The sequence below is a fragment of the Lithobates pipiens genome, unplaced genomic scaffold, assembly GCF_037356315.1.
Source record: "Lithobates pipiens isolate NorthernLeopardFrog02 unplaced genomic scaffold, aLitPip1_a1.2 Scaffold_27, whole genome shotgun sequence".
In the NCBI taxonomy this organism is placed as follows: Eukaryota; Metazoa; Chordata; class Amphibia; order Anura; family Ranidae; genus Lithobates; species Lithobates pipiens.
Window position 1 is genome coordinate 218,162,528 of NW_027507788.1, and position 23,673 is coordinate 218,186,200.

At 45.0% G+C, this 23,673-nt stretch overlaps 1 protein-coding gene across 1 annotated transcript in view; it reads right to left on the reverse strand.

Moving 5' to 3' along the window:
- The window catches only part of ZBTB48 (zinc finger and BTB domain containing 48), a gene marked incomplete in the record, with an annotated part of 314,981 nt that overhangs the window by 3,111 nt on the left and 288,197 nt on the right, over positions 1 to 23,673 (reverse strand). The window contains 4 exon segments of the mRNA XM_077458264.1: positions 1,145 to 1,308; positions 12,648 to 12,784; positions 15,802 to 15,956; positions 16,822 to 16,908. Of these exon segments, the coding sequence (XP_077314390.1) occupies positions 1,145 to 1,308; positions 12,648 to 12,784; positions 15,802 to 15,956; positions 16,822 to 16,908 (543 nt within the window).

The following is a 23,673-nucleotide window of genomic DNA, read 5'->3' on the forward strand; positions in this document are numbered from 1 at the left end:
GGGGGGACTCTGGCTGGCTGCAATGGGGGGGGGGGACTCTGGCCTGTGCTGCAATGGGGGGGGACTCTGGCTGGCTGCAATGGGGGGGGGGGGGGACTCTGGCTGGCTGCAATGGGGGGGGGGGACTCTGGCTGGCTGCAATGGGGGGGGGGACTCTGGCTGGCTGCAATGGGGGGGGGGGACTCTGGCTGGCTGCAATGGGGGGGGGGACTCTGGCTGGCTGCAATGGGGGGGGGGGGACTCTGGCTGGCTGCAATGGGGGGGGGGGGACTCTGGCTGGCTGCAATGGGGGGGGGGACTCTGGCTGGCTGCAATGGGGGGGGGGACTCTGGCTGGCGCAATGGGGGGGGGGACTCTGGCTGGCTGCAATGGGGGGGGGACTCTGGTTGGCTGCAATGGGGGGGGACTCTGGTTGGCTGCAATGGGGGGGGGACTCTGGTTGGCTGCAATGGGGGGGGGACTCTGGTTGGCTGCAATGGGGGGGGGGACTCTGGTTGGCTGCAATGGGGGGGGGACTCTGGTTGGCTGCAATGGGGGGGGGGACTCTGGTTGGCTGCAATGGGGGGGGGGACTCTGGCTGGCTGCAATGGCGGGGGACTCTGGCTGGCTGCAATGGGGGGGGGGGACACTGGCTGGCTGCAATGGGGAGGGGGGGACACTGGCTGGCTGCAATGGGGGGGGGGACCTGGCTGGCTGCAATGGGGGCATGGCTGGCTGCATTGATCTCTTAGCTGCGCAGTCTTTGACCATCTCCTGTAGCATGTCCCCAGTCTCTGACCATGTCCCCAGTCTCTGACCATGTCCCCAGTCTCTGACCATGTCCCCAGTCTCTGACCATGTCCCCAGTCTCTGACCATGTCCCCAGTCTCTGACCGTCTCCTGTGCCATGTCCCAGTCTCTGACCGTCTCCTGTGCCATGTCCCCAGTCTCTGACCATCTCCTGTACCATGTCCCCAGTCTAGGCTGTCTTCAAATGGTTAAGGTGGCACATGTGTTTCGTGGATTTTAATAGAATTGGGAAACTGTTATAGAGCCAAACATCAGTGCGATTAGGCTCTGATAGAAGCAGCCACTCTCTGATTCTCATGCCACCTGGTAGTCCTGGCCAAACTGATGCTCAGTGATAAAGCACTACTTGGTTACCTTTGAAGGTTTTGCCGCAGACTTGGCAGAAGTAGGGTCTGCCCTCCTGGTGTCGGCTGGCGACGTGCCTCAGGAGCGGAGTTTTGTCTGTTAATCGCTGGTCGCAATATTCGCAGCTAAACGGCCGCTCCCCCGTGTGCGTTCGGTTGTGCTTGTGTAGACTGGCTGAAATCACAAAAAAAATAAAAAACAAACACAGTCAGAGGAAGAAGCCTCTAAGAAAAAGAGCTTGAACCGCACCATCTTGCTTTGAAAACCTTTGACTAGGAGAGACCAATGCTGATGCAGTATAACGACCTCGTGTCTTGTTGCTGCTCTCAGTCTTTGCCATGCTGTGTGACCCGTGACATGAAACCGTCTTCCACAACCCACCTTAGCAGCAGAGTTTGGCTGTTCCTCACCCAGTTTTAAGCCTCCCACACAGCCGTTTCTGTTTTTGACTGTGTTTTAACCCACATATGAAATTGATGATCATTAGCACCCGCTCGGTATAATCGATTAATCAATACACCCGACTAATCCTCCAAAATCTGTGACTTCGGCTTCAAACCAGCCTCAATTTTTACACTTGCACAAAAAGGGGGTGGTCACACCAAATATTCATTTAATTTATATTTCTTCTTCTGTTGGCTCATTATAAAATATAAAACAATTAAAATATAGATTTCTGAAAACATTCTTACTTTACAGCATTGCTTCACACCTGCCTAAATCTTTTGCACAGTAATATACAGGGCCGGCGTTCTGTCGAATAGTGCCCTCTATCGAAAAAATTGCCTGCTGCGGGCTGAGCATGCGCAATACACAACGGCACAACGCCCGATTTCCCGATCAGCTGGCGTGACGGCGCACACGCGCAGTGTCGGACACAACAGCCGACGGGCGCCGAGGGACAGAATTATTCTCAGATTTTTGCCTCGCACTTGCGGGGCGTTCGGTGTTGTGAAAGGCGGGGTTTTTTTTGTGTGGTGGGCGGGTTCAGTGCTGCAAAAGGGATAATGTTGTTCTCAGATTCTGTACACGATGCACCCGCCCATCAACACAAAAAAAAAAACCAACCTGCCCTTCACCAACACTGAACACGCCCCACCAAGTGCGAGGCAGAAAAGGAGAATAATTCTGTCCCTCGGTGCATGTCGGCTATTGTGTCCGATGCACTGCGCATGCGCCGTCACGCCAGCTGATCGGGAAGCCAGCTGTTGTGCTGTTCTGTACTGCGCATGCGCAGCCCGGATCGGGCATTTTTTCGTTCGAGGGCACTATTTGGACAGAACACCGGTACAAGGATTTTTGTCTGCTCAGGGGAAAGTGCGTTCTTTGGCCCCCCCCCCCCCCACCCATTCTGGCACTCTAAGGTGGCTGTATAGGTAGCTTTAAGCTTCCTGGATACGTCCCTGACTGGCGCAAACTTCCCCCACAAGGAAGTCTGTGGTCGGGCATCAGTGAATGGTCCCTCGACTGATCCCTACATCCGAATCCCTCCTGGGAAAAACAAAACAAAACACCTCTTCCCTCTTCTATGTGACTTCGGATCAGTTCACACCCCCATGCAGTCCAATGCGTTTTTTTTCTGCATCAAAAACACATATAAAGTAGGTTATATGGTTTTCAATGACATAGATCACCCCAGTGCTTGCCGTTCCAGTTCCAGAAAAAAAAAAAGTCGATCATGCTGCATTTTTCCTGCACTGGACTATACTGGAACACTGTAAAAAAAAAAAAAAAAAAAACAATAAAAAAACGCACTGGAATGCACCAAAAATGCACTGGCATGCGTATGTGCCTATTTAGGGTAAAGAAAAGAAGAAGAGGGGGAAAAAATGCACTGGACTGCCACAAAAACGCACCAAAAACACGCAAGCAGAAAGGCATCTGGACTGCGTTTCTATGGTGTGAAGCGGCCCGTATTGTGTTAAAGTTTCTATTCTGTAGGATTCTGACTCCCTTGGGTGCAGAGGGGCATTGGAAGAGGTAGGGAGGGGCAATGGAAGAGGAGAGAAGGGCATTGGAAGAGGATGGAGGGGCATTGAAGAGGAAGGATGGAGGGGCATTGGAAGAGGAAGGATGGAGGGGCATTGGAAGAGGGAGGGAGGGGCATTGGAAGAGGATGGAGGGGCATTGGAAGAGGATGGAGGGGCATTGGAAGAGGAAGGAATGGAGGGGCATTGGAAGAGGAGCTAGGGGCATTGGAAGAGGAGCTAGGGGCACTGGAAGAAGAGGGAGGGAGGAGCATTGGAAGAGGAGAGAAGGGCATTGGAAGAGGATGGAGGGGCATTGGAAGAGGAAGGATGGAGGGGCATTGGAAGAGGGAGGGAGGGGCATTGGAAGAGGATGGAGGGGCATTGGAAGAGGATGGAGGGGCATTGGAAGAGGAAGGAATGGAGGGGCATTGGAAGAGGAGCTAGGGGCATTGGAAGAGGAGCTAGGGGCACTGGAAGAAGAGGGAGGGAGGAGCATTGGAAGAGGGAGGGAGGGGCATTGGAACAGGGAGGGGGGCATTGGAAGAGGGAGGGGGGGGCAATGGAAGAGGAGAGGGGGGGGGCATTGGAAGAGGGAGGGGGGGGCATTGGAAGAGGGAGGGGGGGGCACTTAAAGGATGAGCTAGGGACATTGGAAGAGGAGGGAGGGAGGGGCGAGCATTGGAAGAGGAGGAAGGGGCATTGGGAAGAGGGAGGGAGGGAGGAGCATTGGAAGAGGAGAGGGGCATTGGAAGAGGGGGGAGGGGCACTTGAAGATGAGCTAGGGCATTGGAAGAGGAGGGAGGGAGGGAGGGGCATTGGAAGAGGGAGGGAGAGGCATAGGAAGAGGAGGGGGGCACTGGAAGAGGCAATGGAAGAGGAGGGGGGCACTGGAAGAGGCATTGGAAGAGGAGGGGGCACTGGAAGAGGAGGGGGGGCACTGGAAGAGGAGGGAGGGGCATTGGAAGAGGAGGGAGGGGCATTGGAAGAGGAGGGAGGGGCATTGGAAGAGGAGGGAGGGGCATTGGTGAACCCTTCTCTGCTGTGATCCAGCACTGTAATCTGTAAGGCCCCTTTCACACGGGGCAGAGTTTGCTTCCCCAGCAGTGGATCGGTCTGCTGATCCCCGCTTCGCAGGCGAATGACAGAGCCAGCGCTCTCCTCTCTGGGCGGTTGGATGTGAACGGACCGCCCGTTTACACTCGACTACCATTCGTTCTGACTGATGCGAACTGATCCCCTTCTGTTTGTTTTTTTAGGGGACCGGATTGGATTGGCGGTAGACGGCTGTAAACTGCCACGTCCGGTTACATTCACCAACCACTCAATAGGGGGAGAATGGGGGGACCGATCAGGTCTGCCTGAAAAACAGACAGATGGAACCCATCGGACCGATCATGTGAAAGGGACCTAATGGGTTAACAATCGTTTAGTGGGAGGTCAGCAGCTGTATTGCGCTCCGGTATATGGATGTATAGCGTGGGATCAGCATTCCTAGGCAGGTATGGATGGTGTATGCTGTCCACCCTTATTGTCTCCCCCTCCTGCTGTCCTCCTATGCCCTGTCTGCCCGGTGTAGAGCTTTCTCTAGCACCCCCCCCCCATGCACCCCGGTTCACTGTCTCATGCAGTAAGTCAGCTGGCTGCTCTCTCCCCTCCTGCTCTGTGTGCTGCTAGGGGCGGCCCTGCAGATCAGCATACAGGCTGGGCTGGAGCAGAGTCCCAGCAGTCCTGGTGGTGGGGGGGGGGGGAATCGCTCTGATCCCGCAGGGAGCCCCGGCACATTAAGAGACCCAGACAGCGCTGGAAATACAGGCTGAGAGGAGCTGTGGGGGGAGGAGAGAGGGCTAAACACTGCGGGTGAGTGGAAGAGGCACCATAGAAATGTGAGCGGACCAGGAATGGGGGTATGGAGCATGGGGGTCTGTCAACAGAGGCGAAGGAGTATTTTAGTAGTAAAATAAAAGTAAAGTAGTAAAAAAAAAAAAAAAAAAAAGAAGAAAAATTGTTAATAAAAATGCCATAAAATGATCTCCTATTTCATAGACGCTATAACTTTTGCACAAACGTAACGCTTGTTGCGATTTTTTTTTTTAACAAAAATATGTAGAAAAATACACATCGGCCTAAACTGAGAAAAAAAAAATGTTTTTTAATATATTGCTTGGGGATATTTATTATAGCGAAAAGTAGAAAATAATGCGTGTTTTTTTTCAAAATTGTCACTATATTTTTTGTTTATAGCGCAAAAAATAAAAACCGCAGAGGTGATCAAATAAGTATTTGTGGGGGGGGGAAAAAAAAAAAAAAAAAAAAAAAGACGTCAATTTTGTTTGGGTGCAATGTCGTACGACCACGCAATTGGCAGTTTAAAGCGACGCAGTGCCGAATCGCAAAAAAGTGCTCTGGTCTTTTGCCAGGCAAAATGGTTCGGGGCTGAAGTGGTTAATTTAGTAAACCTTGTTGTACTAAGCGGCTGGCACTTAGTCTGGCGCCCTCTGCTGTTCCCTTTTTTTGTCTTCTACAGAGAACTGCTTCACTCTGTGGCACTAGTTATTTATTATTATTATTATACAGGATTTATATAGCGCCGACAGTTTACGCAGCACTTTACAACATGAGGGTAGACATTACAGTACAATACAGTTCAAGACAGGGGGAATCAGAGGGCCCTGCTCGTTAGAGCTTACAATCTAAGAACTAGTGTTGCTTTATCCTAATTATAGAATTTTTTTATATATATATATATATATATATATATATATATATATATATATATATATATATATAATTTTTTTTTTTTTGTGACTTCCTAGAGGTGCCCTTTGCCCGTTTTTCTCTTTTGTCAATTAAAAGAAAAAAATATTTATATAATACACACAAAAATATATATATATTTTTTTGTGTGTGTATGTATATATATATATATATATATATATATATATATATATATATATATATATATATATATATATATATATATATATATATATATATATATATATATATATATATATATAGCGCCCTCTGCTGTTCCCTTTTTTTGTCTTCTACAGAGAACTGCTTCACTCTATGGCATAAGTGTTGCTTTATCCTAATTATAGAATTATGGTAATATATATATATATATATATATTTATTTATATTTTTTTTTATTGACTTCCTAGAGGTGCCCTTTTGCCTGTTTTTCTCTTTTGTCAATCCCAAAAAATATTTTTTTATAAAAATTGTCAATTTTTTTTTAAATATATGTATATATATATATATATATATATATTATATATTATATATATATATATATATTTTTTTTTTATATTTTGTGTGTAACACACACACACACAAAAAAAAAAAATAAAAAAAAAATATATATATATATATATATATATATATATATATATATATATATATATATATATATATATATATATATATATATATATATATATATATATTAATATTATTATTATTTTTATATTTTTCATAAAACAAATGTGGTTTTACAAAACAAAGACAAAAGAGAAAAACAACAGGCAAAGGGCACCTCTAGGAAGTCACAACAGACCCACATACAATAATATCAATGGTCCAAAGAAAGTGAAAATAATACGTTTGAAATGATTTTGCTGCTATAATAACAGCGATAGACCAAGAATTTAAGAGAAACGTTCTCTACCCATTACAAACATGAGCAACTGGGTCCAGACCCAGAAAAATTTGGCTCAAACTTAATGTGATATAAAACAGCTGAAAAAAATTAATCGATTATGAAAACAGTAATTGTTTTCTTTCATAATTGATTAATTGGCCAGTAACATAATGGGGTTAAAAAAAATAAAATAAAAATGAACCCTTTATAGTACAAAAAGAGCAAATAATCGCTACTGTAAATATTACTTTCACTGTTCTACAGTAAATTAACCCCTTACAGTAGTGATTATCTGCTTTTTTTTGTACTACTTTTGTTCTTGAACCCCATTATGTTACTTAACGTCTTAGCCCTTGTACACACGGGTCGGACATTCCGACAACAAAATCCGTCAGATTTTGTCCGACGGATTTTGTCCGAAACTTGTGTTGCATACACACGGTCGGACAAAGTTGTCGGAAAATCTGATCGTTCGGAATGTGATGACGTTTGTTCGTTCCGACGGGACTACGTTCAGCCTAGTAGCCAATAGCTTTGCCCTCGTACTTTGATCTGAGCATGCATGGCACTTTGTCCGATCGGAATTCTCTACAAACGATCGGAAAAAGTCAGATCGGATTTTGTTGTGGGAAAATTTGAGATCCTGCTCTCGAATTTTTTCCGATGGAAAAAGTCCGACAGAGCCCACACACAATCGGATTTTCCGACAATATAATCCAATCGAACCTTTTCTGTCGGAATTTCCGTCTGTGTGTACAAGGGCTTAGACCTGGGTCACACCTCCTGTGTTTTTTGGTGCTTTTTGCATAAACGCACTACAGTTCATTTACATGTTTCCTATGGGACACGTTCACATCTGTGCTTTTTTTTTTTCAACCGCTTCGTATTTGGAAAGGGTCGGGGGCTTTTGTTTAATGCAAAACGTTTATTTTTTTTTGGTTCAATATACTTCAACGGAGAAGCTGCAGAAAAGCATGCAATGCATTCTTGCAGCAATTTGTGTTTTTTAATCTGCCCAACAACAAACTGGGCAAAAAAAAAAAAAAACGCGAAAAAACACCAATCGCAGCAAAATCACGTGCGCAAAAATTAAAAACGCACAGCAACAAGCACTGCAGAAACAGATCATAAGCAAACTGCATAGGAGTGCACCGAGCCTTACGCCGGCCACACCGATCACATTTCAGAAGAAAAAAAACTTTGTACATTCGCTGAATGAAAGAATGTTGTTGAAAATTTCTGTTTTTAAAATGAATGTCATTTCTGAACGAGAAACCACGTACACCGTCTGAAAATTCCTTTGACCGAGAAGTTTTCTATTATTTCCAAATGTTCCCATCACTGTGGTTGAAAAGGAAAGTCGATTCGACCCCCACTAACGATTAGAAAATTGAACGAACGTTCTTAAAGCGGTAGTAAACCCACTGAAATGTTTTTTGTTTTTTTCTGACCTGTAAGGGAAAAGTCATGATGAGCTAGTATGCACCACATACTAGCTCATTATGAAATACTTACCTTAGAACGAGGCCCCCCGATATCTCCGACGATCCACGCCAAGGGAGCTGACATGCTCCCTCAGCGTGTCTTCCGGGTATCGCGGCTCCGGCGCTGTGAGTGGCCGAAGCCGCGATATCGTCACTTGCGTGGGAGATTTCTTTCCGGCAGGGTCTGACGTCTGCCGGACTTTCAGCCGAGAATCCCCTGTCTGCAGTCAGCGGCGCATTGCGAGGGGAGTATCTCCTAAACAGTACAGGTTTAGGAGATATTTTTTTTACCTACAGGTAAGCCTTATTATAGGTCTTATTATAGGCTTACCTGTAGGTTAAACAAATAAAAAAAAAAAAGACTGTAAAACCACTTGAAAATTTAATTTTTTTGGAAGGAAGACATTGTTTTATAAATAAAAAAAATTTCATCCGAGTCTGATATTTACCAGATTCACCCTTTAATAGTATATGCCGTATATCTCTCCTTTAATAGTAGTATATATCTCCTCTAATAGTATATACAGTATATCGCTCCTCTAATAGTATATATCTCCTCTAATAGTATATACAGTATATCTCTCCTCTAATAGTATACACAGTATATCTCTCCTCTAATGGTAGTATATCTCTCCTCTAATAGTATATACAGTACATCTCTCCTATAATAGTATATACAGTATATCGCTCCTCTAATAGTATATATCTCCTCTAATAGTATATACAGTATATCTCTCCTATAATGGTAGTATATCTCTCCTCTAATAGTATATACAGTACATCTCTCCTCTAATAGTATATACAGTACATCTCTCCTCTAATAGCATATACAGTACATCTCTCCTCTAATAGTATATACAGTATATCTCTCCTCTAATAGTAGTATATATCTCCTCTAATAGTATATACAGTATATCGCTCATCTAATAGTATATATCTCCTCTAATAGTATATACACAGTATATCTCTCCTCTAATAGTAGTATATATCTCCTCTAATAGTATATACAGTATATCTCTCCTCTAATAGTATATACAGTATATCTCTCCTCTAATGGTATATACAGTACATCTCTCCTCTAATAGTATATACAGTATATCTCTCCTCTAATAGTATATACAGTATATCTCTCCTCTAATAGTAGTATATATCTCCTCTAATAGTATATACAGTATATCGCTCCTCTAATAGTATATACAGTACATCTCTCCTCTAATAGTATATACAGTATATCTCTCCTCTAATAGTAGTATATATCTCCTCTAATAGTATATACAGTATATCGCTCCTCTAATAGTATATATCTCCTCTAATAGTATATACAGTATATCGCTCCTCTAATAGTATATATCTCCTCTAATAGTATATACAGTATATCGCTCCTCTAATAGTATATATCTCCTCTAATAGTATATACAGTATATCTCTCCTCTAATAGTAGTATATATCTCCTCTAATAGTATATACAGTATCTCTCTCCTCTAATGGTAGTATATCTCTCCTCTAATAGTATATACAGTACATCTCTCCTCTAATAGTATATACAGTATATTTCTTCTCTAAAAGTATATACAGTATATTTCTTCTCTAATAGTAGTATATCTCTCCATTATAGTATATACAGTATCTCTCTCCTCTAATAGTATACACAGTATATCTCTCCTCTAATGGTAGTATATCTCTCCTCTAATAGTATATACAGTATATCTCTCCTCTAATAGTATATACAGTATATCTCTCCTCTAATAGTAGTATATATCTCCTCTAAAAGTATATACAGTATCTCTCTTCTGTCTGTTATTCTCAGAGTGGATTAGATATTTTGCTCCCTAACCATATAGTTGGTTATTTATATTTACCCCTGTGTATAGAGATATTTAAGAATAAATTGCCTTTTTTTTTTAAACTGTACATATTAACTAAATTATACACCACACATTTTAGGGTTATTAACCGATTTATCGAAACAATAATCATCCAACTAATCGATTATGAAAATAATCGTTAGTTGCAGCCCTACATGTAGGGCCCCAAACCTTGCACGAGGTCCTGCTAATAGTATCTATAAAAGGAAGAAAAAACAAAGAATAAAGGAGGAAAGACAGCAAAAAAGTAGAGAGCACTAATCCTTGTTCATCACTCCTGGGGTGGCAGAGCGTGCCCTTCTACAAACTAGGGGTCAACCAATATCGTCTCTTTTCAGAGCCAATACCGGCCGCATTGATATTGTGTATTTGAGTATATATAAGATCAGTTTACTGCTAAAAATAAGTGTGACATTAAAGACTTGCCTGGATGTAACAAGATGTCCGCTGCCGCCTTTGTGTTCTGTCAGATTAGTAAACCTATTGGAACGCATAGGGGCCATGTTGGAACGCTTTGCGCATGCGCAGTAAACCAATTTTGTTGGCAACATCACTTCCCTTACCAAATGTAACAGGTCACTGAATCTAACGGAACACCTGCAGTGAACTGCAAACCTTCTGAGTTTCTGGCTTCTTCTACCCGGGCTGATGACATAGTGGGCGCCAAAAAGATGGCTGCCGCAGGAGGAGGGGGGGGGGGGTTTGGGGTCTGGGGGTGGAGACCAATATTGGTACGTTTGTGACCGAAACTGATTCTTTTAAAAAATACTGGCCCCCAATAATCGGCTGCACCGATAATCGGTCGATCCCTACTACAAACACGTGGAAATGTGTAGGCCTTACGGGGTATCTTCTCGGCAGTGACAAGGTTCCCAAACTGCGTTATGCCGCTCAACCGCATCTATAAGGCAAGCCGCGGGGGACTCCATAACCTCCACCATCCTTGATCCTGGCATACAGTTCAGTGGAGGCCGGCGCTGCCTGCCTTCTCTATTGAAGGGCTATAAGACATCTAGCAGCTGTGAGAATGCGGTGTGATAAATTTGTTACCTAGCATGGAAAGTCTAGAGTGAAGTAACCATAAGAAGACCTTAGGGGAGAAAGGGAAGTCCGAATAAAAGAGGCGTTGGGGGAGATCCTTCACCGACCTACAGTAAGGTTATAAGAGCGGACATTGCCATTAAATGGGCAGCAAGGTACCACCATCACTGCCACAACGCCAACAGTGATCTAAGGCCGAAGGATGAATGACTCTGAGATGGGCAGAGGTCATGTACCAAAAGAAAAGCACCTTTTTATGTCTTCTCTTTATAAAGGGTGTGGCAGATGGAGATTTTGTCAGCCTGAAACCAAACTATCTGCCACTGGGATATGAGCGACTCTTCCCCCAAAAGCCTGCTCCCACCTGAGCATATAAATCGGTGTTGCCTAAAAAGTCTCCATAGGGTACTCATTCAGTTGTTATATATATATATATATATATATATCTCCAAGAATAAGCCCTTCTGGAATGGACCAGCAAGCACTAGATGTTCAAACTGTGATAATTTGGAAAATTGAAGGCTAGGGGCAGAGGATAGGGCATCAGTGGCTGCTGGTGCTCAATATTTGAGGGGGGTCAGCAAACAAACCTGCCCCCCCCCCCACTCGCACAACCGCCAGACCCCCCCCGCAGGAAACAGACAGGAAGGCGGCGATCAGTCCGGCCTTACCTTAGTATGCTGCTCCTTGCTCCAGGCTCCTGCCCAAAATGGCGTTGCTTCTCCTCCCGGCCGCACACAGGAAGTGGGTCCTGAGACCCGATATGGCCCGAGAATCCTGAGACTCCCGGGCCAATCGGGTCTCAGGACCAGCTTCCTGTGTGGCCGGGAGGAGAATGCCACCTGGGAATCATACATTAGCGAATATTAATTTGCCAACGTCACACAGCTGGGTTGGCTCAGGGCGTAGTGCTCTGTGCCCTGAGCCCACCCTTTTTTGAAGCCAAATAGAGTCTCAGGCTTTAATCATGTGCTTCAAAAAAAACAAACAAAAAACCATTGAAATCCTTGCGTCTGGCACCCTGCATGTAGATTAGGGGCCAGGTGCATGGATTAGGGGGTGGCGCCATTAATGGAGTGGCCACCACTGTAGGGTATAGTGGTGATGGATTTGGAGGGAGCAAAAGAACGCCCTATGCAGGAGGTCGTGCTTTTCACGTAGCTTGTCAAATGTTCCTTGACAACCATGGAGAGACCATTTGAGAAGTGAGACTGTCTGGCATTTTAGGGTTATAAAGGAAAGCTGTAAGTAGAGAGCGTTTAAGCCTTAGCTGTTTCCACAGGCCACGCAGTAGAGTCATAGTAATATAATAAAGACGCGGATGGGACGTCTGCATCGGACTTTTATATTTATGGACTTTAAAAGATTAGGACTCTTAGTCCTATTTAAGTGATCAGTGCTCACTGTAATCTTTCCTGCGCCAATCTTTTCCCGTAGCGTTGCATCCATCATCCTCTGTATACACAAACCCTCATTATCCCCGCGCAGTACTCATCTTGCCCCCACGCACCTTGTGTCCTGAACGTTTTCCCGCACAGGTGGCACTGGAAAGGCTTTTCCCCCGTATGAGTCTTGAGGTGCATATTGAGGTTGGTTTTCTGGGTGAAGGCATGGTGGCAAAACTCGCATACAAATGGACGTTCATTTCTGTCAAGGGAGAAAGAAACAGAATCTTTAGAACCCATCTACGGGGCACTATGGGAAACACCCAAAACAAGCATGCAGACCGGGAGTCACCATAAAGACAAACGTCCTGGGGTGGCATACTTGTTCCAGGTCAGCGACTCAAAGTAATTGGATCAGCATAACATCCAGGGAACAGAAGGAAAAGCCAGCAAAGGCTCCCCCCATACTTGCTCACTACAGGTCCTGTATAAGGTTTGGTGGCATGTGGTGGTGCAAGATAATGTAGTGGTGTGTTGCATAACATAGATTTTCCTATAGTATGCCCATATATGGGCAAGTCTCTCGCTGATCGCATTATGCAAAAACAGCCCTCCCATCTATGATCAGGACCCTCCACAATGTTTATGCTCTATTCAGCTGACCCAGTAAATGTTTGATCCATACTCTAATAGCCCCTGTACACACGGTCGGACATTCCGACGACCAAATCTGTCGGATTTTGTCCGAAACTGTTGCATACACACGGCCGGACAAAGTTGTCGGAAAATCCGATCTTTCAGAACGTGATGACGTATTTTCGTTACGATGGGACTACGTTCAGGCTAGTAGCCAATAGCTTTGATGTAGGAATTTGATCTGAGCATGCGTGGCACTTGGTCCGATCGGAATTCTCTACACATGATCGGAGTATGTCCGATCGGACCAGTTTGTCGGAAAATATTTCCAATAAGTTGGAAAATTTGATCCGACGGATATTCCGACGGAAACAGTCCGATGCAGACCACACACAGTCGGATTATCCGACAACACGGTCCGATAGGACACATTCCGACGGATTCTCCGACCGTGTGTACAAGGGCTTACAGTCATTCTCAACTAGGCTTCTTTCAGATTTTGCTAAGGGTTCCTTGAGCTGTGGTTGACTGACCCCTGCCATTTGATGATACCTACATAGTTCCAGGGTCAATGTCACTTGGCAGAGTCAGTAGCATGACACCAATGATCTTTTTAACTCTATGTAAGAGAATTATTTTCACTGATCACCAATGTAAGGAGCATTCTTCTCACTGATCACCAATGTAAGGAACATTCTTCTCACTGATCACCAATGTAAGGAACATTCTTCTCACTGATCACCAATGTAAGGAATATTCTTCTCACTGATCACCAATGTAAGGAACATTCTTCTCACTGATCACCAATGTAAGGAGCATTCTTCTCACTGATCACCAATGTAAGGAACATTCTTCTCACTGATCACCAATGTAAGGAACATTCTTCCCACTGATCACCAATGTAAGGAACATTCTTCTCACTGATCACCAATGTAAGGAACATTCTTCTCACTGATCACCAATGTAAGGAACATTCTTCTCACTGATCACCAATGTAAGGAACATTCTTCTCACTGATCACCAATGTAAGGAACATTCTTCTCACTGATCACCAATGTAAGGAACATTCTTCTCACTGATCACCAATGTAAGGAACATTCTTCCCACTGATCACCAATGTAAGGAACATTCTTCTCACTGATCACCAATGTAAGGAGCATTCTTCTCACTGATCACCAATGTAAGGAACATTCTTCTCACTGATCACCAATGTAAGGAACATTCTTCTCACTGATCACCAATGTAAGGAACATTCTTCCCACTGATCACCAATGTAAGGAACATTCTTCTCACTGATCACCAATGTAAGGAACATTCTTCTCACTGATCACCAATGTAAGGAACATTCTTCCCACTGATCACCAATGTAAGGAACATTCTTCTCACTGATCACCAATGTAAGGGGCATTCTTCTCACTGATCACCAATGTAAGGGACATTCTTCCCACTGATCACCAATGTAAGGGACATTCTTCTCACTGATCACCAATGTAAGGAACATTCTTCTCACTGATCACCAATGTAAGGAACATTCTTCTCACTGATCACCAATGTAAGGAACATTCTTCTCACTGATCACCAATGTAAGGAACATTCTTCTCACTGATCACCAATGTAAGGAACATTCTTCCCACTGATCACCAATGTAAGGAACATTCTTCCCACTGATCACCAATGTAAGGAACATTCTTCCCACTGATCACCAATGTAAGGAACATTCTTCCCACTGATCACCAATGTAAGGAACATTCTTCTCACTGATCACCAATGTAAGGAACATTCTTCCCATTGATCACCAATGTAAGGAATATTCTTCTCACTGACCACCAATGTAAGGAACATTCTTCTCACTGATCACCAATGTAAGGAACATTCTTCTCACTGATCACCAATGTAAGGAACATTCTTCTCACTGATCACCAATGTAAGGAACATTCTTCTCACTGATCACCAATGTAAGGAACATTCTTCTCACTGATCACCAATGTAAGGAACATTCTTCTCACTGATCACCAATGTAAGGAACATTCTTCCCACTGATCACCAATGTAAGGAACATTCTTCTCACTGATCACCAATGTAAGGAACATTCTTCTCACTGATCACCAATGTAAGGAACATTCTTCTCACTGATCACCAATGTAAGGAACATTCTTCTCACTGATCACCAATGTAAGGAACATTCTTCTCACTGATCACCAATGTAAGGAACATTCTTCTCACTGATCACCAATGTAAGGAACATTCTTCTCACTGATCACCAAAGGATGAAAATTTTAAAGGTTTCTCCAGAGCAGTGATTTGTAACCTATTTTTCTGGAAGACATTGGAGAAGGGGGTTGTTGGGGGTTAGGGGAGCAGATTTCGGTTGCCTTGTAGGAGATGAGGTTTCTGGAGGAGATTCAGGAGCATTGTGGGAGGTTGGGGGACATGGAGGCACTATGGAGAGGTAAAGACACTGCAGCAGCCTGGTGGGTCTCAAGAGGCCTGGGGGCACTATGGGAGGTTGGGGTGCACTATGGGATCTGGTTGAGAAAAGCTGCACTAATAGGATTTATAAAATAATACAAAGGTTTCCCACACTGTAAACTCTATGTGATCACACAAACATGAACGTCCATTGTTTACACCTGAATGGCAGACCTGTGCTTGGCTTTGATGTGCATCTGAAGGCCGCTCCTGCTCGAGGCTCGGTGACCGCACTCTTCGCACACAAACAGCTTCTCCCCGCGGTGCTTAAACGCTTCATGCAGCCGAAGTTCTGTCCGTGTGAAGAAACACTTCCCGCAGGTGGGGCACTGCAATGTAATGCTGCGATTAGAGACAGCGAACAAGGAGCGTACGGGCGACACTCACTAATGTGGCCACCAAAACACATATATATGAATATGTAATGTATACAAAACACACATAACGACACATGAATCAGACAATTCAAGTCTTCCAAGCTTTAATGAACATTTAGCATCTAGCGCCCTGGTGCCCAACCTGCCTGCAGTCTCTGACCATCTCCTGCCTGCAGTCTCTGACCATCTCTTGCATCCTGCCTGCAGTCTCTGACCATCTCTTGCATCCTGCCTGCAGTCTCTGACCATCTCTTGCATCCTGCCTGCAGTCTCTGACCATCTCTTGCATCCTGCCTGCAGTCTCTGACCATCTCCTGCATCCTGCCTGCAGTCTCTGACCATCTCCTGCATCCTGCCTGCAGTCTCTGACCATCTCCTGCATCCTGCCTGCAGTCTCTGACCATCTCCTGCATCCTGCCTGCAGTCTCTGACCATCTCCTGCATCCTGCCTGCAGTCTCTGACCATCTCCTGCATCCTGTCTGCAGTCTCTGACCATCTCCTGCATCCTGCCTGCAGTCTCTGACCATCTCTTGCATCCTGCCTGCAGTCTCTGACCATCTCCTGCATCCTGTCTGCAGTCTCTGACCATCTCCTGCATCCTGTCTGCAGTCTCTGACCATCTCCTGCATCATACTCTCTGACCATCTAAGCTGGGCAGGAAGTAGTTACAAGGTATCTGAATGGCTGTGACCACAAACTTTTCTGTTCTCTCGGGTCTCATCGACAAACATTGTGACCCCTCATTGGAGAGGGTCAGGACCTTGGGGGCCTGAGTCTGGTCTCCCGGTATTGGTCACCCAGCACCCTCATACTCACAGCGTGGGGTTTTGGCTCGCCGTGCATTTTGATCATGTGGCTCTGCAGATGCTTCTTCTGCATGAACTGCTGAGGACAGGTAGAACACTGCGGGGACACAGGAGGAGAACCAAATATGAAACAGGTTGGATGGTAGGAAATACAACCAGCAAATATCTATGGATTTATCTGTTTAGTTAGTCTTGAGTTCAGCTTCAAACCTTTCGCTGACAGAGACATTTTTGCATGCTTTGCACACATTTAAAAATCATTTTAAGCCTGAAAATTACTTAACCCCCCTCTCCAAAAAAAAAAAAAAATTATATATTTTCTGAAAGCAGAGACCCTGGAGAATAATATGGAGGTAGTTCAAATTTTTGTATGTCACACAATATTAGTAGAACTGTTAATCAAGCGGATTCTACGCATTAGACTAGTTCACACTTTGGCATATTCGGGAAAAAAGCGCTCCCACTTGCAATTTTGTATGAGCGGTTTGCACGCAATTTTGCACATCGCATAAGACCGGCCCATTCACTATGTGAATTTGTCAATCGAAAAGAAGCTCCTGTAAGTTTTTGGGCAACAAGTTTCACAGCATTTTTAAAAAGGCGTGGTTCGCCACGATTGCAGCGCAATAATCGTTGTAAAATCGCATCGCTTTTGGCGTGCTTTTCTTTTATTTTTTTTTGAAAAGGTAAATTTATAGGGGCTGTTACTGATTAAAAACTTTGTGTTAGATTCATCGATTTTTTTAAATCGATTAAATCGGCATAATTAATCTAATTATAACGCACATACAGATCCAACTACTTTTAGCTGATCTCCTTGCATTGCAGCTCTGCATTAGTCAGTGGTAAATGTGGTATACACTATATACAATCACCTGACACTAGTTAGTTTCCACAATCCATGACTTAACTTCACAGTCCACACAAATACGTTTTAAATTCAAACTGTAGCACTGACATAAGTCTTTTTTTTCCCCACAGTAGCGTGACAATCCCTCCACCTCCGGGCTAACTAATCACTCTCACCTTATGGCACGGACCCCTGTGCAAACAGGTGGTCATGCAAGCGGGTATCAAAAGGGTTAACCCGGACCATAAACTTCTCTCGCGTCTCCTTAGATCTCAGCAAGGACGCCGGGTCATGGGTAGAAAGAAAAGATCGAAGTGCTCACCGCTTAAAGGTATTTACACCCACTTCCGGACATAGACTCCCGTGGGAGTCTACGCCATTTCCTGTCCTGCCGCGCTGTCTGCTGGGACACACACGGGTCTCAGAGACAGCGCGGAGAATTCCTATTGCGCTGCGCGACTCGCGCATGAGCAGTAGGGAATCGGGAAGTGAAGCCGATTTGCTTCACTTCCCGATTCCCTCACCTAGAATGGTGACAGCAGCAGCCGAGGGCTGAGCGATCGATCGGCCTCGGCATCGCTGGAACCTGGGACAGGTGAGTGTCCATTTATTAAAAGTCAGCAGCTGTAGCATTTATAGCTGCTGGCTTTTAATATTTATTTTTTTGGTGGAATCCCTCTTTTAGTATAAGATTTCATTTTTGTGTTCAAAACACAAACTACTCACATAAAGATGATAAAAAAACAGCATGTAAAGCCGACAATCGTGTTAGTTCCGTAGGGCAGCAGCGGGTGACGTCATGTGTAGCTCCACCCCCATACATGTTACATTCAATCAGAAACTTCAACGTCACGGGACTCCTCCCCCCTTCCCTTCGTTAGCAGACGGAGGCACTTGGGGAAGGCGGGGGAGGAGTCCAGTGACATCGATGTCTGTGACGTCACCGGATCTCCGACGGAACTCCCTGAAGACCAGGAAGTCGGCGGAGAGGCGAGTACCGATCAAAAGAATTTTGATCGATCAAAAAAATTTATCGAGAAATTAATCTTTAATTCAAACAGCCCTGTAAATTTACACTTTAAAGGTTTATTTGGTAAATACAGCGGGTGAAATAATGATCGTCTCCCCTGCAGATTGTGTAAAGTTTGCCCACTTACAAAGAAATGAAGGGTCTATAATTTTTATCATAGGTGTATTTTATATGATAGAGACAGAATATCAACCAAAAATCCAGAAAAAACACGATACAAATGTTATAAAATGGAGTTGCAGTTCAGTGAGTAAAATAAGTATTTGATCCCCAAGCAAAACATGGCTTAGTAGTTGGTGGAGAAACCCTTGTTTGGAAGCACAGAGGTCAGACGTTTCTTGTAGTTGGTGATCAGGTTTGCACATCTCAGGAAGGATTTTGTTCCTCTCTTATTTACAGATCTTCTCTAAATCCTGAAGGTTTCTTGGCTGTCGCTTGGCAACTCAAAGTTTCAGCTCCCTCCGTACATTTTCTATGGGATTAAGGTCTGGAGACTGGCTAGGCCACTCCATGACCATAATGTGCGTCTTGTGAGCCTCTACCTTTGCTGCCTTGGTGGTATGTTTTGGGTCATTGTCTTGCTGGAAGACCCATCCATGACCAGTCATCAGTGTTCTGGATGAGGGATGAAGGTTCTCATCCCAGATTTTACAATACATGGCCCCATCCATTGGCCCCTTAACCACTTCCCGACCAGCGCACGACGATGTACGTCGACAGAATGGCACGGGCAGGCATATTGGCGTACAGGTACGTCCAATATTCGATGCCGCCCTGCCATCGGGAGCGCGCCGCCGGCGGCGCGCTCCCGCGCTGGTCGGGACCCCCGTGAGTCCGGTCGCGGGACCCGCGGACTCGATCGCCGCGGGCATCCCCGCGATCGTCTCACGGAGCGGCCGAATGGAGGAAATGCTGTGTAAACAACATTTGTCTATTCTGCCTAGCAACTAGTGACGCTGATCTCTGCTCCATGTGATTGGAGCAGAGATCAGTGTACACTAAATGAAAGCCCAACCCCCCCACAGTTAGTAACACTCCCCTAGGAACACTTAACCCCTACACTGCCACCCACTGGTTAACCCCTTCACTGCCAGTGTCATTTACACAGGAATCACTGCATTTATATAGCACTGATTGCTGTATAAATGACAATGGTCCCAAAAATGTGTCAAAAATGTCCGATGGGTCCCCCACAATGTCGCAGTCACAATAAAAATCGCTTATCGCCGCCATTACTAGTAAAAAAAAAAATAATAAAAAATTATTAATAAAAATGCTATAAAACTATCCCTATTTTGTAAACGCTATAACTTTTGCGCAAACCAATCAATAATCGCTTATTGCGATTTTTTTACCAAAAATATGTAGAAGAATACGTATCGGCCTAAACTGAGGGAAAAAAAAATTTTTTTATATATTTTTGGGGGATATTTATTATAACAAAAAGTAAAAAATAATGCGTTTTTTTCAAAATTGTCGCTCTATTTTTGTTTATAGAGCAAAAAATAAAAACCGCAGGGGTGATCAAATACCACCAAAGGAAAGCTCTATTTGTGGGAAAAAAAGGACGTCAATTTTGTTTGGGAGCCACATCGCACGACCGCGCAATTGTCAGTTAAAGCGACGCAGTGCCGCAAAAAGTGGTCTGGTCTTTGACCAGCAAATTGGTCCGGTCTGCAAGTGGTTAATGTGGTAAAGTCGGCCTGTTCCTTTAGCAGAGAAACAACCGCAAAGCATTGCGTTTCCACCTCCGTGTGTGACTGTAGAGATGATGATCTTGGGGTCATAGTCATCATTTTTCACCCTCCAAACATGGCGAGTCGAGTTAATGCCAAAGGGCTTAATTTTGGTCTCATCTGACCACAGCACTTTCTCCCAATCCTTCTCTTAATCATTTAGATGTTCAGTGGCATGACCGTGCATGTGCTGCCTCCACCTAGGTAAGTATGACCCCCCCCCCCCCAGTGTCTGTTAGTGTCACATAGCTGCCCCCCCCCCCGCACTATCACAGTCCCACTAGAAGTTGCTGATCACCTCCATTAGTAGCATAAAAAAAAAAAAAAAAAACCATTAATAAATACTCCAGTATATATCCCGTAGTTTGTAGACGATTTACACAAACCGATCTATATGCACTTATTGGGATTTCTTTTCTACATGCAGCAGAAAACATTTTGGTCAAAATTTATAAAGAAATTATATATTTTTTTTTTTATTGGATATGTTTTGTAGCAGCAAAAAAAAAAAAAATTTTTTTGTTTTTTGTTTTTGTTTTTTCAAATTTGTTTGACTTTTTTAGTTTACAATTACAAAAAAATAAAAACCGCAGAGGTGATCAAATACCACCAAAAGAAAGCTCTATTTGTGAGGGGGGAAAACAAAAAAAACAAAAAAAACAAAAAAAAACACATAAATTTTGTTTGGGTGCATCGCCGCACGACCGCCCAATTGTCAGTTAAAGCGGGATTCCACCCTAAAGTGGAACCTCCGCTGATCGGATCCCTCCCCCCCTCCTGTGTCACAATTGACACCTTTCAGGGGGGAGGGGGGTGGAGATACCTGTCAAAGACAGGGAGTCTACGCCATTTCCTGCCCTGCCGCGCTGTCTGCTGGGGGACACACACGGGTCCCAGTGACAGCGCGGAGATTTCCTATTGCGCGGCGCGGCTCGCGCATGTGCAGTAGGGAACCGGGAAGTGAAGCCGATTCGCTTCACTTCCTGATTCCCTCACCTAGCATGGTGGCGGCAGCAGCCGAGAGCCGAGCGATCGATCGGCCTCGGCATCGCTGGACCCCGGGACAGGTGAGTGTCCATTTATTAAAAGTCAGCAGCTGTAGTATTTATAGCTGCTGGCTTTTAATATTTTTTTTTTTTGGTGGAATCCCTCTTTAAAGAGACACAGCGCCGCATCACAAAAAATGGCCTGTTTAGGAAGGGGAGAAAAAATAAAGTAAAAAAAAAAAAAAAAAATTCTAAAATGTCTTTTGGGTACAGTGCTGCATGACTGCACAATTACCAGTTAAAGTAACACGGTGCCGTATTGCAAAAAACGGCCTGCTCATGAAAAAGGGGGTGGGGGGGTTAAATCTTGTGGAGCCGAAGTGGTTAATGACCCCCCCCCAGAGGGCATCCAACTGCTTAGAGCATAGGGTAGAGGAGTCTGCCGGGGGGGGGGGGCAGAGTAGAGGGGGTAAAGTAAAAAAAAAAAAGTGTGGCCCCCCCAAAACCTAAATGAGCATTTAACCCTTGCAGTGGGGTTTCCTCGTGCATTTTTGTCTCCTCCCCGGGGTTCAGCTTTAAGGCTGGCGGGGTGTTTTGGCACCTATAGGAAATCTGGTGTGCTTCCAGGACAGAACACTTGTCAGACTACACTCTCCTCCGCAGACACCGATCGCTTTCCCGGCTGAACTGAAGTGACTCGTCTTCCCTCGTCGGGGTTGTTCCCATATTAGGAGAGAGTTTCGTCTCACATCACCGCCCGCCATGAAGTCAATAAGAGAGACCTGCCAAACCGCAACGCACGCAGAACGGGCCGCCCTACACTGTGTGATGAAATCCGTGCGTCTTTATGGAGAAAGAGGATACACAATGAGGAGGGAGGGAAAAGACAAGTGTTGTGTTGCCCACGGCAACCACAGAGCCTTTGCAGACAAAAAAAAAACGACTGCACATGTGCAGCCTGCTCCGACCGTTCCTATGGCCCCAGCCAATCAGAGGAGAACAGCCATAGGAATGAATAGGTGCAAGTGCATTGGAGGCTGCAGCGAGTCAGATTGAGCCCGCATCACTTCTAGGCTGGAGGGCGTCCAGCATCATCTAGCCCAGTATGTTTGCTTTTATCTTGCCCTTGGGACATTACTCCCCCTCCACTGTCAGCAACAGCGGGACATAGTTCCTGCCACTGTATCCCTCCCCATATACGCGTCCCCACAGAATAAGTACAAGTCTACTGAGGCTGCATATATTACGTACTGTCAGCGTGAAGGGGTTAAAAAAAAATATATCATTTTAGAGCGGAGTTCCACCCAAAAGTGGGAGCTCCGCTTATCCGCCTCCTCCCCCCCGCTTCAGTATGACATTTGGCACCTTTGTTTTTGACAGACAGCTGTCCCCCCACATCCAGAAGACCTCGCGGCGGCAAACTCGACCCCCGTCCTGCGTGACAGTTAGAAAGCTCAGCGCGCTTCGGGCACCCGCAGTAGGGAATCGGCTGTGAGGCCCGGAAGGCTTTACTGCCGGGTTTCCCTTACCATGAATGGCGGCGGCAGCACGCAAGAGCCGATCGGAAAAAAATCGGTCGGGGTGCCGACATCGCGGGATCCCTGGACAGGTAAGTGTCCTTATATTAAAAGTCAGCAGCTACAGGATTTGTAGCTGCCGACTTTGATTTTTTTTTTCATGGGGGGGGGGGGGGGCTCCTCTTTAAGACTAAAGATTACATAAAACCCTGAAAACATAAAATAAAAAAAAAAATAAAAAGACACCCCAAGGCTCCGTTCACACCATGGAGTTCTGGATCGTGGGCGGACTCGCTGCGATTCTGCATCGCCGCAAAACGTGGGACACGCTTGCGATCCCATTTAATTTCAATGGCACCCACAACGGAGGCGCAACTTTGCTTTTATTGCTGCCGGACGCATCGCGGTAAAATCACGCAAACAAAATCGCGGGACGCCAGTCGCTAAAAAGTTCCTGGAGCTTTCAGTAAAAAAAAAAAAAAAAATACACTGAAGTACATTTTAGGCTGACTTTCTTGCTAAAATATAAAAGAGGAGGATGTGGCGAGTAAGTCGATACCCAACATGTCAAACCTTAAAACTTGTGTGCGACTGTGAAATGGCGATACGCTTCAGTAACAAGTAGTCCATATTTTAACGGTCGCTTACAAAATGTGACAAGCGAAACAGCCGACGCGTTTCGGCAACAGTCTTAGTCATGCTACGGCGAAGGCTGTTGCCGAAACGCGTCAACTGTTTCGCTT